Source organism: Hemiscyllium ocellatum, chromosome 12 (assembly GCF_020745735.1).
Source record: "Hemiscyllium ocellatum isolate sHemOce1 chromosome 12, sHemOce1.pat.X.cur, whole genome shotgun sequence".
NCBI classification, from domain to species: Eukaryota; Metazoa; Chordata; class Chondrichthyes; order Orectolobiformes; family Hemiscylliidae; genus Hemiscyllium; species Hemiscyllium ocellatum.
In genome coordinates, this window is record NC_083412.1 from 12,860,731 (window position 1) to 12,879,034 (window position 18,304).

The following is an 18,304-nucleotide window of genomic DNA, read 5'->3' on the forward strand; positions in this document are numbered from 1 at the left end:
CCTTCCCACCTATCTACTCTGAATTATCACAATTAAGCCCCCCACGTTCATCTACCTATCGCATTCCCAGCTACTTTCCCTCTAGTCCCACCCCCTCCCATTTATCTCTTAGCACCCTTGGGCCCCCACCCCAACATTCCTGATGAAGAGCTTATACTCAAAACGTCGAATTTACTGCTCCTCGGGTGCTAACTGATTGGCTGTGCTTTTCCAGCACCATATGTTTTGAATCTGATCTGCAGTCCTCACTTTCTCCCACCATGGGGAATAGAACTTATAATAATTGTTATTAAAGAGACAGTCTCCCTGTCACAGTCTAGGATAACAGTCTAGGATTTGGGGTGACATGGTGGCTCAGTGGTTAGCATTGCTGCTCATAGCACCAGGGATCCAGGTTCAATTGAGTTTGCGCATTGTTTCCATGTCTGCATGGGGATGCTCCGATTTTCTCCCACAGTTCAAAGATGTGCAGGTTGGGTGGATTGGCCATGCTGAATTGCCCATTGCATCCAGGGATAGATGGGATAGCCATGGGAAATGCAGGGTCACAGGGATAGGATTGGTCTAGGTGGGATGCTTTTAGGAGGGTCTGTGTAGACTCCATGAGCCAAATGGCCTGCTTCCACACTGTAGGGATTCTAGGGGTGATGAACCGAACAAAGCTTCATGGGTCAAAGGAAGGGCCGTACCTGTGACCCAATGACATTCCTGGCCCTCTGTGCCTACCGACCCTTGGTCCTCAGAACTATTTTTAACTTAGTTCATGAAAGCTTCAGATCTTCTGTATTCCTCAGCTTTGTCTACCTCTTCCACTGGCATTGCTGATGTGTTAGAATTCCTGCTCCTGATTAGTCCAGCACCATCAAGAACCTACCAGCCTTCGGACACAGAGGCAGTCAATTGTGAGGCTGCCGATGGTAGAATTGCTAACCAGATCCAATTGACAGACTTGGCATCACTTTTTGTCTTGAAATTGGCATCCTGACACCTCCTATACACTACCCCTCTTCTGTTTAATTACTTTATTGGCCAGCATTTATTTCCCATCCCGAATTGCCTTTGAGAAGGTGGTGGTGAGCTACCTTCTTGAACTGCTACAGACCGTTGATGTTGTTTCTCATTTACATGATTTATGAATATTAAGGGACCCAGTACACTATTGCACATTGGGCTTAGGTTACACAAATAGCCTTCTATCACTACTCTCTGACTCCTGTCACAAAGCTAATTTTTTAATCCATTTTGCCAAGATAACCTGGATCCTATGGGCCTTCACCTTCTTTATCAGTTTCCCATTTGGGACTTTGTCAAAAGGTCTTGCTGAAATCTGTATAAACTATATCAACTACCCTACCCTCATCCAAACATTTGGTCACCACTTTGAAAATTCCACCAGTTTTCTTAGACATGACTTCCCTCTGATAAAGCCATGCTATCTCTCTAAACTGCCTCTGTAAACTGAGTTTAATTTTCTCCTTCACTGTTTACTCCAATAGTTTCCCTACCACTGATGTTAGACTCCGTATTTGTTAATAAACTGAGACTGTAACCTTTCCACTCATTACATTTCTGTCTACTTTGTTGCAATAGAGAAATGCAGAAATTGAGCGGAGACAGAAGGTAAAGGATGAAAAAGAGAGAGAAAAGCAAGAAAGGCTCAAAAAAAAGAAGGAAATGGCAGAAGAGAATCCAGAATTGGCTGCTGAGGAAGAAGAAGAGGAGGAAGAGGAGGAAGAAGAGGAGGAAGAGGAGCCACTCCCAGTGATATTTATTCCTCCTGAACCAAATGCCATATTATGTGGTTTCTACTCAAATCCGGGGTGTTTCTGGTTATCTGTGGTAAGTTCCAAAAATCATAACAAATTAATGTTCAAATAAATTCCTAAAATGTATGATGCTCATTAATTAAACATTCACATACTGGAAAAGACCTTCCAGAGGGTCCAGAGAAGTTTTATTAACAATGGTGCCAAGGATAATGGGATTCTTTTATAGCGAGAGACCTGTGAAACAGTGATAGCTCTTCTTGTAGCAAAGGAGGTTATTGAGATATTCAAACTGATGAGTAACTTTGATAGAGTAAATAAGGAGAGATTGTTTCTAATTGCTGAAGGAAAACTTGGTCATGCTATTCTTTCAAAGAGTTGCCGCTGTCATTAGAGGCTAAAAGGCCTCTTTCTCTACCATAAGACTCCATGAACTACTGAAGAAGGGTCCTACCTGAAATGTCGACTCTCTTGCTCCTCAGATGCTGCCTGGCTTGCTTTATCAACTCTGACTCTCCAGCATCTCATTTTCTCCCATTAACTGTAGGCTGCCATGTCTGGTAGAGTGTACAGGTTGTGATGTTAAATGCCGATTTGGTGCACAAATCACCAAACTGGACCTCACTGGTTCTGTATTGTTTTTCAGTTTGCCCATTTTTTCCAATCAGCTTGTTCAGAAATGTTACTACGTACCTCAGTAACACGTGGGACTTGAACCTGAGTCTTTTGGTCCATGGGTAGGAACACGACCACTGTGCCACCAGAAGACTTGATGGGTCCTCTTCTTTTTAAACCTATTTTTCTATTCAACCTGTTCAGAAATACAATTGTACACCTCTGGGGCAGGTGAGACTTGAACTTGGGCCTTCTGGTTCAGGGGTAGGGACATTGCTACTGTGCGACACGGATCCTGTTAATGCCCTCTTTTAATCATTTCCAGCTGAACATGCACATAGTTGCATGAGGGATCTTCAGCTGGTCCGATATAAAGGGATCGTCATGGGACTTCTGAATGAGGTCATTTTTGACTTAGTTGGTGAAGACTTTATGGAAAATCCTTTGCTTTTTATTGGTATTTTGAAAATTGTTTGGATTTTCAAGATAGTGTTTTGGCTTTGACCAGGCAGAGTTGGAAAGGCTGTCAGGGGAGAGCCTCCTTTCAGTCATCATAACAATACCTGCATTTCTATTGGACCCCCACAGCATAATTTGGAGAATAACACAGACAGCAGAAAAGAAAGCTGTGCGGAGGGGGATCAGGAGAAACGCTGTCAATCAAATGCGTACCACAAAAGGGTCTTCAAATAGCACTTACCCTTGGTTTACCTCAGCTGGGGGGGGGAGGGGGGTCATACTTGGAGTCGGTGACTGAATGATGCCTCTTGCTGTAACTGGATCTGTAACTAGTCGCACAGCAGAGAAGTGTTTACTGTGTGCACTAAACTAACCAGTTTTCAAGCTGAGATGAGGAGAAGTATTTGGAAAGGAGATGGTATAATCTTTGTGATGACACTATCTGCTGCCTGCATAGGATAGAAGATAGAAAGAAAGATGAGATTGAAATGGGATTTGAGGAGGGATATAAAGCAGGATCAAACCGTCATTTTGGATATGCTCATTAATTCCAAATGCAAATAGCTTGAGAGTTCTATCCAAGTCTTGCTGAGACTTTTCTGCAGATTTCTGTATCCTTATTGCAAGCTGTGTATTGTGCAAATCACATTTGTATCTAGCTGACCATGCACTCAGTCAACGATATATTTTAATTGAAGGCCACATTCATGTCAATAAGTAGACAGCTGACAATTGTTACTTGGCTCAACAGAGCTGACATTATTATCTCCCAGATTTCACAAGACCTAATCACATATTTGCTGCGCTGAGTTTCAAAATGGGGATAGGAGAAAATTACTGCAGATTCTGGAATCTGTACAGAAAACAAAAATGCTTGAAATCACAGCAGGTCAGGCAGCATCTGTGGACAGAGAGCAAGCTAACGTTTACAGTCTAGATGACTCTTCATCAGAGCTGCCTGACCTGCTGATTTGCAACATATTTTGTTTTCAGTAGGGATTCCAGCATCTGCAGTAATTTGCTCCTACACTCTGTTTGTTGACAGCTATGTCTGTTCAAGGATTGCCCACACTGAAGACATTTTGCTCTTCCCAGCTTTGAAGAAGAGTCATCTAGACTCAAAATGTTAGCTTTCTTTGATAAGGATCCTCATGGCAGACTGGTGCAAAAGTTAAACTCACATGGTATCGGGGTGAGTTGGCAAGATAGATACAGTCAATGGGTAGGGGTGGAAGGATGATTTTCGGAATGGAAGGTTGTGACTAGTGGTGTTCCACAGGAATCAGTGTTGGGACCTCTGCTGTTAATGGTCTACATAAAGAATTTGGAGGAAAACATATTTGGTTTGGTTAATAAGTTTGTGGATGATAGAAAGATTGATGGTGTTGTGGATCGTGAGGAGGATTGTCAGAGGATACAGCAGGATATAGATCAGTTGTAGGCATGAACAGAAAAATGCAGATGGAAAATCCCATCATGGGAACAATAGGTGGTCACAATTTCTAGGAAGTGCCCATGAGGAACTGGCTGCCAGGCCAGAAAAAAATCCACTGAGTTCACATAGGTGACCAAGGTCAACAAATACATGTTCAAATGACACTGCCTATTTGTCCTTTCAGCTTGCATTGCCATTTAATAAGATTATGGTTGATCCGATTTCAACCTCAACTCCACATTCCCACAATAATATTTCTTCCTTACCAAGAATCTGTCTCTACCTTGGAAATACTCAAAGGATTCTGCTGCCATTGCCTTTTGAGGAAGAGCATTCTGAAGATTCAGGACCTTCTGAGAGAAATTAGATTAGATTAGATTACTTACAGTGTGGAAACAGGCCCTTCGGCCAACAAGTTCACACCAACCCATCGAAGCGCAGACCCATTCCCCTACATTTATCCCTTCACCTAACACTATGGGCAATTTAGTATGGCCAATTCACCTAACCTGCACATTGTTGGTCTGTAGGAGGAAACTGGAGCACCCAGAGGAAACCCATGCAGACACGGGGAGAATGTGCAAACTCCACACAGACAGTCACCTGAGGCGGGAATTGAACCCGGGTCTCTGGCGCTGTGAGGCAGCAGTGCTAACCACTGTGTCACCGTGCCGCCCGATAAATCAGGACTCATGTCTAACATTCACTTCACACTCATGATGCTACTAGGCTCATAGTACGACAATGCTACTAGGCTCATAACACCTCTTAGAACTTCCACACTCCTCAAGCCATATAGTTCTAGCAGTCAGACCATCCAAACCCATTGCCACACTCTGTCTTACAGAATGAAATCATGCCTTTCGACAGAGGGCAACAGATATATGCAGGGCATAGCTTGTTTGCATCTCCTGAGCACAGTGGAGGAGAATATATTCCACAAAGGTGGACACTAAAACCTCTGATTTGCTTTCACTCCACTTTCAATTCCAAATCTTCTTTTTTGTATCGCGTTATGTGGTTAATTGCTAATTGGAGGTTTAAGTTGTCTTCCCTGTTTTGAAATCACAGCGGGTCAGGTAGCATCCGTGGAGAGGGCAAGAACAAAGAAAGATTCAGCACAGAACAAGTTCTTTGGCCTTTAAAGCCTGTGCTGACACATTTTGCCCTTCCATTTGAAAGCTGTCTTCACTTACGAGGTCCGTATCCCTCAATTCCCTTCCTATTTATGTGTTCTTCCATGTGTTTCTTGAATGCTGCTATTGTGCCTGCTTCCACCACATTCTCTAGCAGCGTATTCCAGGCACTCACTACTCTTTGTGTGAAGACTTTGCCTTGTACACCTCTTTTAAACTTTCTATCTGCATCTTGAACCTGTATCCCCCAGTAAATGACCCCTCCACCCTGAGAAAAAACCTCATACTTTTCACTCAATCCATGCAATTAATTATCTAATAAAGTTCGATCAGGTCACTCCTCAACCTCCTGCGTTCCAGTGAAAACAAATCCAGCCTGTCTATCCAATCTTTCTTCATAGCTAAAATCCCCCATACCAGGCAACATCCTGGTTAACCTTTCCTGTACCCTCTCCAAAGCATCCACATCCTTCTGGTACTGTGGTGACCAGAATTGTATACAATATTCCAAGTGTGGCCTAACTAAAGTTTTATAAATCTGCAGCATAACTTGTGTTTCCTTTTACTCAAAGCCCCTTCCAATGAAGGCAAGCATGCGGTAGGCCTTTTTTAATGACCTTATCTACCTGCTCTGCTACCTTCAATGATCTGTGAAACTGCACAACCAGATCCCTCTGCATATCAATACTCCTAAGGGTTCTGCCATTCACTGTATAATTTCCACCTAGACTTGACCTTCCAAAATGCATCTCGATTTCTGTGGAAATGGGGGGCAAAATAGTATTTGTGGCTTACTGTTCCCAATAGTAGAACCAGGAGTGTGTGCCACTTTTGCTCTCTTGCTTAATTCTGTTGACTATAAATAAAATATATTTACTTATAAAGTGGCAGTGGAGTGTATGGAAACAATATTCTGCAACATGGAAAGCTATTCAGTGGTGAATTCCACCATAAGCTGATAATGCTATAGTACAAGTGGGTTATAAAGAAGGCTTCTGATTAAATACAGAGGCACTACAGTACATCTAAACTACCAAGCTCAGACATGCCTGACACATTGCTACATTGGAGGAGAGAGAGGAAAGTCAAAGCCCTGTAGCTGGCCAAGAGGGTGCAGCTACAGCATATCTGAACAGTTCCTAGAAGCAGTGACAACCAGTGAAAATGGCCAGCATGGCTTCTCACAAAAGATGTCATCAGGCAGAGGCTGCAATATTGTCAAGAACCAAAACAATGTTCACACCAGCTATCTGGTGCCTGAAATGCTTCCTAGGAGAAAGTGAGGACTACAGATGCTGGCAATCAGAGTTGAGAGTGTGGTGCTGGAAAAGCACAGCAGGTCAGGCAGCATCCGAGGAGCAGGAAAATGGATGTTTCAGGCATAAGCCCTTCATCAGGAATTATGCCCGAAACATTGATTCTCCTGCTCCTCGGATGCTCTCTGATGTGCTGTGCTTTTCCAGCACCACACTATCAACTGAAATGCTTCCTAGTCAAGTCTTGGGTTCCATTCTCAGAGGTTGAGCAAAGGAATAACGTCAAGTCGTAGGCCGAAAGCAGGATAGTGCTCATCAAAATGGCAGCAACCAGTCAGACTAATATGTTGAAAAGAATGTTGCAATGTTCAGCAAGATTACAAGCTTCAATAACTTACTTATAGTTTTAAAAATCACACAACACCAGATTATAGTCCAACAGTTTATTTGGAAGCACTTGCTTTCAGAGTGCTGCTCCTTCATCAGGTGGTTGTGGAGAATGAGATCATGAAGAATTCCCCGACTCGGAGGGAACACTTCAGCGATCCAGGACATTCGGCCTCTGACCTTTGGGTCACTATCCTCCAAGGCAGACTTTGGGACAAGCAGCAACGCGAAGTGGCTGAGCAGAAGCTGATAGCGAAGTTCAGTACCCATGAGGATGGCCTCATCTGGGTCCTTGGGTTCATATCACATTACAGGTGACCCGATCCAGGATATGTTCTCTCTCTCTCTGTCTCTCTCACACACACACACACACACGCAGACCCTCTCTCATACACAAACTCTCTCATATGCACACGCATTCACACCTACACACTCTCACAGACACATACCCCATCACACTCACACACACAAACTTACACACAGACTCTATCACATGCACTCACACCCACACGCACACACTTACGCTGTCGCTCCTACACGTACACACATACAGGTTTATGGGGTGAATTTGTTTTTTCAAAATTACGTTTTGTTTTGCTTAAAAACTGCATGAATCCATGTAAAACTCTGTAAAACTATACAGAGGGTTTGTCAGTCTGACAGAGCATTGGGACACAGACAGACTTCACAACTATTGTTTAAAAAGCTGAGCTATCTTGTGAATGTACTTTAAAAGTTCTGGGATTTACATATCAAAGAATAGAAACCAGCTTGTCCCATTCTAAAGGATGAAAGATTTGATCTAAAATTGTTTAATGTATCACATCTTCATGACACTGGACCCCTTTGGCTATAAATTCTGTGACCATGATCTTATTCTCCACAACCACCTGATGAAGGAGCGATGCTCCAAAAGCTAGTGCTTTCCAAATAAACGTGTTGGACAATAACCTGGTGATTTTTAACTTTGTCCACCCCAGTCCAACATCGGCACCTCCAAGTCATTACTGATAGTGAAATAATATTAAATGAGGCCTCATTAGATGTGGACTTATTACTTGTCATTTAATGAGACTGAAGTTACAGAATTCTGTAATGCAGAGATCTGGGAGACATTGTACATGAATATATATGTATTACAAGTATAAATCCAATACATGGTAAAATGTCACTGACACACTATCTGCACCTCAGCATACTGTCAAGAAACTGACGTTTTGTATTCCACTTACCTCAGTGTGTTATTTTTTTTCCACATTTGTAGGATCCATCAAATCCACTCAACCCCACTCCCATGCAGGCCTCTTTGCCACTTTCAATCTTGAACATTAAATCTTTCAGCACCACATTCAAGGTACCTAGAAGTCTTCACTGTGGCCTATTGCTCCATTTGCAATTCTCTTCACTCCAACAAAGCTTTCCTGAAAAACACCAGGCACTCCCCTGTCCTGAATGCAGCTCCCCTTTAACAAGTACAGGTTTGAAGTGAATTGTGCTAATAACTCACACACCTGGGTCCCCTATGTACACCAGAACCTGCTTCAATGGGATTGGGTAGAATAATTGGGGTAATTTGGTCCCTGGAAACTGAGGGTTAAATTTTGTGGAAAAATAATACAAACCACAGTTGTATTTCTTAGAATCTAGCAGTTAGTGATAACTGCTGAGCCACCATGCTGCCCCTATGAAGATATAATTAAAAGTTTAAAAACGATGGTTATCATAGAATGCCTACAGTGTGGAAACTGGCCCTTCAGCCCAACAAGTCCACACTGACCCTCTGAAGAGTAACCCACTCAGACCCATTCCCCTAAACATTTATCCCATATTTACCCCTGACCAATGCACCTAACCTACACATCCCTACAGTTTACTGGTTGGAAAATATATAAAAATTACTTCAATTGTTGTTGTTTCAAAGAGTTTATAGTACAAGATTAAGCTGCTAAATGTTTGGGAGAAACATAACGTAATCATAATGAATTTCTGAATGACTGACTGTGTTCGGTTAATCTTTGAAGACATAATAGAATAAATAAAGGTAATATGTCATTTATATGTACTTCCAAAATCATTTAAGGTTCTGTATCACAGATACAGGGGCTGATTAGTTTCAGTAGCTGGTGTACGGTTCAGAAAAATGCCAGAGGCATGTAGCATATTTGATTCTTGTTTCAGCTGACATGGAATTGGGACTTGCCTCCTTGGCTTACCCCTGAGAATAGAAGTTAATAACAAACCACTACTGGAAAATACTGCCATGAAAATAGCATCAGCAGGCAAGGAGCCTGCTTTTGTTCAGAGTGCATGAGATGTGACATAGAAACTTAACAAAAACATGTTGGTATTAAGGAACTTTTGGATGCATTGAACTGTTGATAGATAACCAGCAATTAGCAGGAAAAAAGTGAGATTTCTCAAAATAAAACAGTGTGATAGATTTGTAACACAGAGATCTTGAGAAGTGAGAGTTAAGATGATATGAAATTGGGGCATAGAACCAATTTAGGAAGGTGGCAAGATGAGTAGATGAGTGGCAAATGCAATTCCATGTTCAACATTATTGTAGTAATCATTTAAAAACTATGAAGCTTTTTAAATAAGAGGAACAGCAGGATCTTTGTGTGCATATGCACAGAACAATTGAAAATGTTAGTATACATATACATAAGACCACAAAAAGATGATCAGAACTCTGCAACTGGAACACATAAATAGGATAAGAAACAGCTTGCTGATTTAGGCTGATTCAGTCTGCTGTCTGGCATTGTAGATCCCAGTTGAAACTCCCTTTCAAGCTTTCTGTCTTGTCTTTTGCTAAGTAGGCAAACAGGGTGCAGCGATCTGTTGATTGGAGATCCAGTTTCTGTTTCTGTGTTTAATTAAAAGATTTGGAACGTTGAAAGTGTTGCTTGGCAGCAAAATTAAGCTCACATTGAGGGTGAAGTAGCTGTTTTTTGAAGGACACAAGGAGCTGGTCTAATTCAGTATCCCTTTTTCGTTTCAAATCTGGATTTCACTTGAGGTGAATTGAAACTATCTATGAAACTCCATAGATAGGAGCTGGATAGTGAGGTCCAAGGGATTTTCAAGGTGACATTGGTCTCTTTCTAGGATGGTGGTTTTGTTCTTATTGGGGTTTCATTATCAGTCTTTTATTGTATAGGTTTGGCACAGATGTCCTGGTTTCCTTGCCTAACCATTTTTCTTTAACATCAAAATTCACCCAATTTACATGAATAGAAATCCAACCTTGATTTCACTAAATGTGCTCTTTATATCCAGAGTGGCAGAAGGATTGGTGATTAGAGAATCCAACATCAGATTAATAAGGCACTTAATGTTGTTATTTGGTCACCATTGATGTTTAAGAAAAGCCAGACTCATTTTGAAGACCTGGATCTTGGCTGGTGGTGATAAGACTGTGGGTGAATGGGATGAACAGAGGGTCTTTTTATGTAGAAAGGATTGTCACTGTCGGAAACGTTTCAGGTAGGATGGTGGCAGAGCTTTATTAGAATAAATGTAACTGCCAAGAACAGTACCTCTAGATGTAGTGTTTTATCATACATTTAAATTTGGAAGATGATGTTCCATGAAGGCAATAGGATCATCAATTATAGGAATGAATTAAGTATTTTGGGGGCAAACTGTAACAACAGAAAGTTATCAACTATCCAGCTGTAAGATGGACATGCTGGTTCCTTGACCTTCTGAAAGACCATTGTGGTGATCTCAGTGTTCAAGGTTTTCCCTTTATTAAATATATCTCAAGGATTTATATTACCATTGCCTCCAAATCACCTTTGTACTTAACAATCCCCAGTTTTTTAATTCACAAACACAAAAGTATAGATTACTGGAGGAACTCCGAAAGCCTGGTAGCATCTGTGGGGAGAAAGCTGAGTTAACATTTCAGTTCAGTCACCCTTTTTAATTCACTGTTGTCCCTGAGATGTTACGTTCGTGTTTAGTGAGCTCCATTTGCAGTGCAAGATCATGAGAACTGTCAGAAGGTTTTCGATGAGTTTTATAATTGATGTCCTTCTACCTCAATTATCTTTTTTATGTACAATGTTTTTGGCCTAGGCAGCTTTGACTGGCTGACAGCTGTGGTTATGCTGTGACCTGGTGCTGAATGAGATTTGGGTTGCTGTGGTACTTGATCTGAATGCTTTCAGTCAATGGGTCTGATGTTGGCTGGTAGTAAGAAATTGAATGGTCATTTCCTTTTTCAATGTAGAGTTTGGTGACGTAGCCCTAGACAATGAATATACTTTTAACTAAGACTGAAAAGGGGCAAGGGATCCTGGCCTTTTTAGACTCTAGGAGAGACAGTGAAATTTGCCAGCAAAATCAAGTTGATTCTTTGTAACAGTTGAGAATGGGATTAGGGTAAAACACAGGCATGAATAGAGAACTAGTTGGCAGATTAAAAAGAAAGCAAAGCGTCAGAATAAATGGATCATTTTCTGAGCAGAGTGAGTGGACCAGTGGAGCACCACGGGGATCAGTGCTTGGACCCCAGCTGTACACAATATATATTAATGATTCAAATGAATTACCTAATGTAATATCTCCAAGTTTGCATGGGAAGGTAAACTGTGAGGAGGATGCAGTGATGCTTCAGTGTGATTTGGATATGTTGAGTGAGTGGGCACATACATGGCAATGAATATAATGTGGATAAATGTGAGGTTATCCACTTTGGTAATAAAAACAGGAAGGCAGATTATCTGAACTGTGATCAGACTGGGAAAGAGGGAGGTGCGATGGGACCCGGGTATCCTTATACGCCAGTCGCTGAAATTAGGCATGCAGGTGCAGCAGGTTTAAAGGAGACAAATAAAATGTTGGCCTTCATAGCGAGAGGATTCGAGTACAGGAGCAGAAATGTTTTGCTGCAATTGTACAAGGCCTTGGTGAGAGCATAACTGGAGTATAGTGTGCAGTTTTGATGTCCTTATCTTAAAAAGCATGACTAATGTATAAATGAGACTGAATAGGTTAGGACTGTAGACACTAGCATTTAGAAGAATGAAGGGAGATCTCAAAGAAAGCTATAAAATTCTATTAGGATTAGACAGGGTAAACACAGGAAGATGTTCCCAATGACTGGTGAGTCCAGAACCAGGGATCACAGTCTCAGGATATGGGATAGGCCATTGAGGACTGAGATGGAGAGAAATTTCTTCACCCAGAGGGTGGAGAGCCTGTAGAGTTTCCTGCCACAGAAAGCTGTTGAGGACAAAACATTGAATGTTTTCAAGAAGGAGTTAGCTATAGTTATGAGTTGCGTTTCTGCCGGGATCTCCAGTTTCCTCTCACAGTTCAAAAGATGTGACCGAAGGGTGGATAAGCCATGTTAAGTTGCCCAAAGAATCCAGGAATGTGCAAGCTAGGTAGATTAACCAAAGGAAATGCAGGATTATGGGGATAAGGTGGAGGGATTGGGTCTGGGTGGGATGGTCTTTGAAGATCAATTGTAGATTCGTTGGGTAGAATGGGCTCTATCTATTCTGCAGCAATTCTATGAATAGGACTAAAGGCATTAAAGGATATGGACGAAAGCTGGAACAGGTACTGTACAAGATGACCACCATGACCAGAGCAGAAAATGTGTTGCTGGAAAAGCACAGCAGGTCAGGTAGCATCCAAGGAGCAGGAGAATCGACATTTCGGGCATGAGCCCTTCTTCAGGAAGAAGGGCTCATGCCCAAAACGTCGATTCTCCTGCTCCTTGGATGCTGCCTGACCTGCTGCGCTTTTCCAGCAACACATTTTCAGCTCTGATCTCCAGCATCTGCAGTCCTCACTTTCTCCTAGACCACCATGATCAGATCAAATATTGAATAGGTTGAATGGCCAAATGGCTCTGCTTCTATTTTTCATGTTTCAACCTTGTAAAGGAGCACGTCTGAGCATTGGTGCAAAACTATCATTCTGGCTAACAATGGGAGTGCTGGGAATAACAACAGTGAATGAATTTTGAATTTTTTGGGCCAGTCATGCTTTATGTGTGTTGACAAACTCTGATGTGTCTTTTTCAGGCTGGTTATGATTGCGGATATCTTTACCATTGTGCGTTCTCAGATGAAGAGAGAATTAATGAGGATGACATCATTGATAAGGAAGAACCATTTGCTTTCTTACCCATTGAAGATGCAAGTGAAACTCCAATCAGACAAATGGTTTTCAAGTAGGTCAGTTTACATGCTATAAAAAGATTTGGCTGTTAAATATGAGTGTTTCAGCATCCTAAAATGTGTAGCTGAAAACTACATAGTATTTCAATAGTGATCTTACTACGATTTTATATGGATTCACAGCTTCATTATTCTGCATTAACAGCAACATTTATTTATGCTTGGCTAAAGAAAGGTTTTGAAGGGGCTCTTAAAGTGGTTGAGAGAAGTAGGGGTTGGCAATTCCAGAGCTCAAAGCATTTCTGCCACTGAAATGGATAATTCTGTGACAATGTGAATATAGAGTGCAGATGAAAATCAGGAATTAGAAGGGTCTTAATGGGTTTTAGGATTGGAGGAGATTACAGAGGTAGGGACAAGTGAGGCCATGAAGGGATTGAGATCTAGCATTCTAAGTGGAGGCATTTGAGACCAAGAGTAGGGGTCAGTCGATGAACAGGATATGAACACCAGTGTTTGAGATGACTTCAAATTTATGAGAAGTGCAATGTAGGAGGCCAAACATAGAACCACTGTCGATGTCTTAGTTGAGCATTTTAACTGCACATGAATTGAGACAAGGGGAGACCGACAATATTGGGGGTTAGAAATAGATGGTCCTGATGCTAGAGGGATGTCAGATTGGAAACTCAGCGATTAATCTTCACTACTAATCTCCTATTTGGTACCTTGTGAAGTTCTGCATAAAGTCTGTATCTGATGCATTTATCCATACATCATATGTATCACCACTTTCTGAATATTTCATAGTTTCATTTCCTACGACAAAGGTATACTTTTAATTACGTGTGGTAGTTCTGTTAGTTGTGTTCTTAAATGTGGTAACTACAGTGATGTTAGAGGAGAAAGTGAGGTCTGCAGATGCTGGAGATCAGAGCTGAAAATGTGTTGTTGGAAAAGCGCAGCAGGTCAGGCAGCATCCAAGGAACAGAAGGAGGGCTCCTGAAGAAGGGCTTATGCCCGAAACGTCGAATCTCCTGTTCCTTGGATGCTGCCTGACCGGCTGCACTTTTCCAGCAACACATTTTCAGCTCTACAGTGATGTTAACCAATTCTCCAGCACACACCTACTGACAATAGAGTCCTGAAATCTAAGCCCTAGAGTCTCCACTCTGTCTTCCCCTCCTTTCTTTTAGGATTTTTGAATATATTTCCCCTTTTTCTACTCAACTTGCATTTCCTAAGCTCTCCCTACTCTTTGCTTCCACTGCTTCTCTGTCCTGAAGGAGAAAACATTCGGTAGTATTTAAAGATCTCAATCTTAAAAATATATCAATCTCATTGACATTTTTAATCTCCTATTTCTATTCTCAGATTCTCATCCTTTTAGGTATAATCATTTGAATTGTTTCCAAATCCCTTCTAACTTTATGGTTAATTTACTGAATGCATCTAGTGGAGTTCTTACAATGTTACCTGTATGCTGCAGACTTATGGATATTGAGAACAGATTGTTTGACCATTTAAAAGTTTAAATATCCATTAAATAAACATAAAATAGTGTAAACACCTGACTGCTCACCAGTGGTCAATTATGTTCTTTATTTTGTGATGGTTTTCCAATAACTCAATATTTTAAATAAAATTAATCTCTGATTTTAAAATTTGGCATTCATAAAATTTAAGAAAAAGAATCTGATTAGAGTGATTAGAGTGATTAGAATGATGTGTGCCCTCAACCAAAAGTCTCACTGCCAGATGTTCTTCTCTTTGGTAGTTGAAAAGAACAATGGTTTTCTTTCTCTTTATTGGCTTCAGACTGTTACTATTTCTCCTTCCCGCTGACTGAATCTACATTGTGCTTCCTGTTCCTGATGACAGCACTCTTGCTCTTTGTATTGGTAGGATGTTTAACCACATTATCAATATTTACTGATAGTGCAAAGATGAATTTGTCAAAATGCTATTGGGGAGTATGAGGGATTTCAGAAATAGATCATCAGTGTAGGCAATTGGTGGAAACTGCCATTTAATATTGAGAAGTACACTATGATAGATTTTAGGAGGTGGAGCCAGTAATAGGAGCACATTCAAAAGAAGGATCCTGAGGCACTGAGACTGAGGTTCAAATGTATAACTTGCTGAATATAGACAGATACTCTTCAGATAAAGAATGTTAGCACTTTGGATTCTAAAACTGTCATAAAGTGTAAGAACAAGTGTTAATGATAAACTACCCATGAAGGTTTAGGGATTTCAGAAAAGTTCATTTTCCCTTTTCCTATTAGTTTAAATATAATATCAAGTCAAGGGGACAGCCTTAGTGATGCAGTAGTGATGCAGTCGATGAAGTTAAGTAATCACGCATAGGAAACCAGGGAATAAAAACACTTGGATATTCTATACTTTCAGTTTAAGATTTAGGCAGTGAAATAAATGACTATGATTGGTATAAGACAAAAGTTCATGATAAACAATTGTATTTTTTAAAGCTTTGTGGAAGTCTTCCTATCAAGTAACACTTGGTATACTCAAATATAAAATTAGTTTCTTGGGTCAATGAGAATGTTTAACAGTAATAACGAAGTTACTGCACCATAACAAATCTGGTCATTCAGTACTGTATAACTTATTCAAGGGTTTTCACAACCAGAGTGAGAGTACCATTTTGCCTTCCCTGGAGGTGGTAAGAAAGGCAAGAAGTTGGGTGAGTTTACCTTGGAGAAATACTCACACACTTCTCACCCACCTCACAGTAAATAAGTGCTGGGTGAGAAGGTCCAATGGGAGTGCCACTGAGTGTATTACAGAAAGAATAGATAAGCTACATTTTGATGTCTAGCCTTTCTATGATCACATTGCTGTGAGATAAGGACACGCCACTGCTCCAAAGTTGCTCACTTGCTTTTCTTGTTTTGTAGTTCAGAAAGAAGCCTTCTGTTTTGTGGGATGGAAAATGGAGCTATTCGTATCTATCCTCTCTCATTCAATGATTATGATCTGAAATCCATGCAAATATTCTGGAGCCTGAGTACACATGACAATGACTATGGGCACATCAAACGAATCTGCATCAGTTATGATGATCAGTTTTTGGTGTCATGTGCGGCTGATGGTAACATCTTTGCCTTCAGTATACTTCCTGAGGAGGACATTGCTCAGTTGTTGAGAGGAAAACAAGCGCGAGTGCCATCTCCCAGGGTAAGCATAACATAATCAATTGTAGATATTTACTGGGGCTCATAATCTCAGTATTGAACTGAATATTCTATTAAACAATTTTCAGCCTAAACGAGTGGATTTTTAGTTGACTCTCACAGAAAAGAAACAGTCTTTATATGGCTTGATCCCTAGCTTTGCTGCTTACTAGTTTCACTTTAGCTTAGATTATCAGTACTGCTTCCCAGTCTTACCTGCCAAAGACACAGTGTATCTCCTAGGTTTTCTGTTTATTTCCAGGAGAAAACTTATAAGATCAAATCAAACTTGTTCTCTTTTAATAGATAACTGAGTAGCTGCCCTGTTAAAGAAACTACTGACTACAAAATTATGGGCAATAGTATCTAAGTTGCAACAGTATCTGCTTGCATTCATACGTCGCCATCTCAACGGGCTTTAGCCATGATACTTGGCTAACTGTCCACCTCATGTTAATACATTCTCTTTGTTCATTGAAGTTTGAAGTGAGTAGAAAGACTGGTGGAATGGTGACTTAGGACACACGCAAAAACTCTTGAATTCAAGAGTTTGTGAAGGGTAGGTCTTGCCTTACAAGTCTCGTTGAATTCTTTGAGGAAGTGACCAAGCATGTGGATGAGGGTAGAGCAGTGGATGTAGTGTACATGGATTTTAGTAAGGCATTTGATAAGGTTCCCCATGGTAGGCTTATGCAGAAAGTCAGGAGGCATGGGATAGAGGGAAATTTGGCCAATTGGATAAAAAACTGGCTAACCGGTCGAAGTCAGAGAGTGGTGGTAGATGGTAAATATTCAGCCTGGAGCCCAGTTACAAGTGGAGTTCCGCAGGGATCAGTTCTGGGTCCTCTGCTGTTTGTAATTTTTATTAATGACTTGGATGAGGGAGTCGAAGGGTGGGTCAGTAAATTTGCAGATGATACGAAGATTGGTGGAGTCGTGGACAGTGAGGAGGGCTGTTGTCGGCTGCAAAGGGACTTAGATATGATGCCGAGCTGGGCTGAGGAGTGGCAGATGGAGTTCAACCCTGCCAAGTGTGAGGTTGTCCATTTTGGAAGAACAAATAAGAATGCGGAATACAGGGTTAACGGTAGGGTTCTTAGTCAGGTGGAGGAACAGAGGGATCTTGGGGTCTATGTACATAGATCTTTGAAAGTTGCCACTCAGGTGGATAGAGCTTGTAAGAAGGCCTATGGTGTATTAGCGTTCATTAGCAGAGGGATTGAATTCAAGAGTCGTGAAGTGATGTTGCAGCTGTACAGGACTTTGGTTAGACTACATTTGGAGTACTGTGTGCAGTTCTGGTCGCCTCACTTTAGGAAAGATGTGGAAGCTTTGGAGAGGGTGCAGAGAAGATTTACCAGGATGTTGCCTGGAATGGAGAATAGGTCGTACGAGGATAGGTTGAGAGTTCTCGGCCTTTTTTCGTTGGAACGGCGAAGGATGAGGGGTGACTTGATAGAGGTTTATAAGATGATCAGAGGAATAGATAGAGTAGACAGTCAGAAACTTTTTCCCCGGGTACAACAGAGTGTTACAAGGGGACATAAATTTAAGGTGAAGGGTGGAAGGTATAGGGGAGATGTCGGGGTGGGTTCTTTACCCAGAGAGTGGCGAGGGCATGGAATGCGCCGACCGTGGGAGTGGTAGAGTCAGAATCATTGGTGACCTTTAAGTGGCAATTGGATAGGTACATGGATGGATGCTTAATCTAGGATAGATGTTCGGCACAACATCGTGGGCCGAAGGGCCTGTTCTGTGCTGTATTGTTCTATGTTCTATGTTCTAACACCTCCATTTCGTCCCAATGTAAGGTACATCTTTTCGCAACCCCTAGGGGGTTGTAGTTTCAAGTGCCTTTTTAAGCGTGGATGATTGTAGAGTTGAATAATTGAGTGCCATGAATAATA

General features: G+C 41.3%; 1 protein-coding gene across 1 annotated transcript in view; it reads left to right on the forward strand.

Moving 5' to 3' along the window:
* Nucleotides 1-18,304, forward strand: part of LOC132820891 (cilia- and flagella-associated protein 44) — a 162,042-nt gene that overhangs the window by 60,330 nt on the left and 83,408 nt on the right. Inside the window, exons 15-17 of the mRNA XM_060833249.1 lie at nucleotides 1,591-1,839; nucleotides 13,105-13,253; nucleotides 16,122-16,401. Of these exons, the coding sequence (XP_060689232.1) occupies nucleotides 1,591-1,839; nucleotides 13,105-13,253; nucleotides 16,122-16,401 (678 nt within the window). The remainder of the gene's footprint in view (nucleotides 1-1,590; nucleotides 1,840-13,104; nucleotides 13,254-16,121; nucleotides 16,402-18,304) is intronic.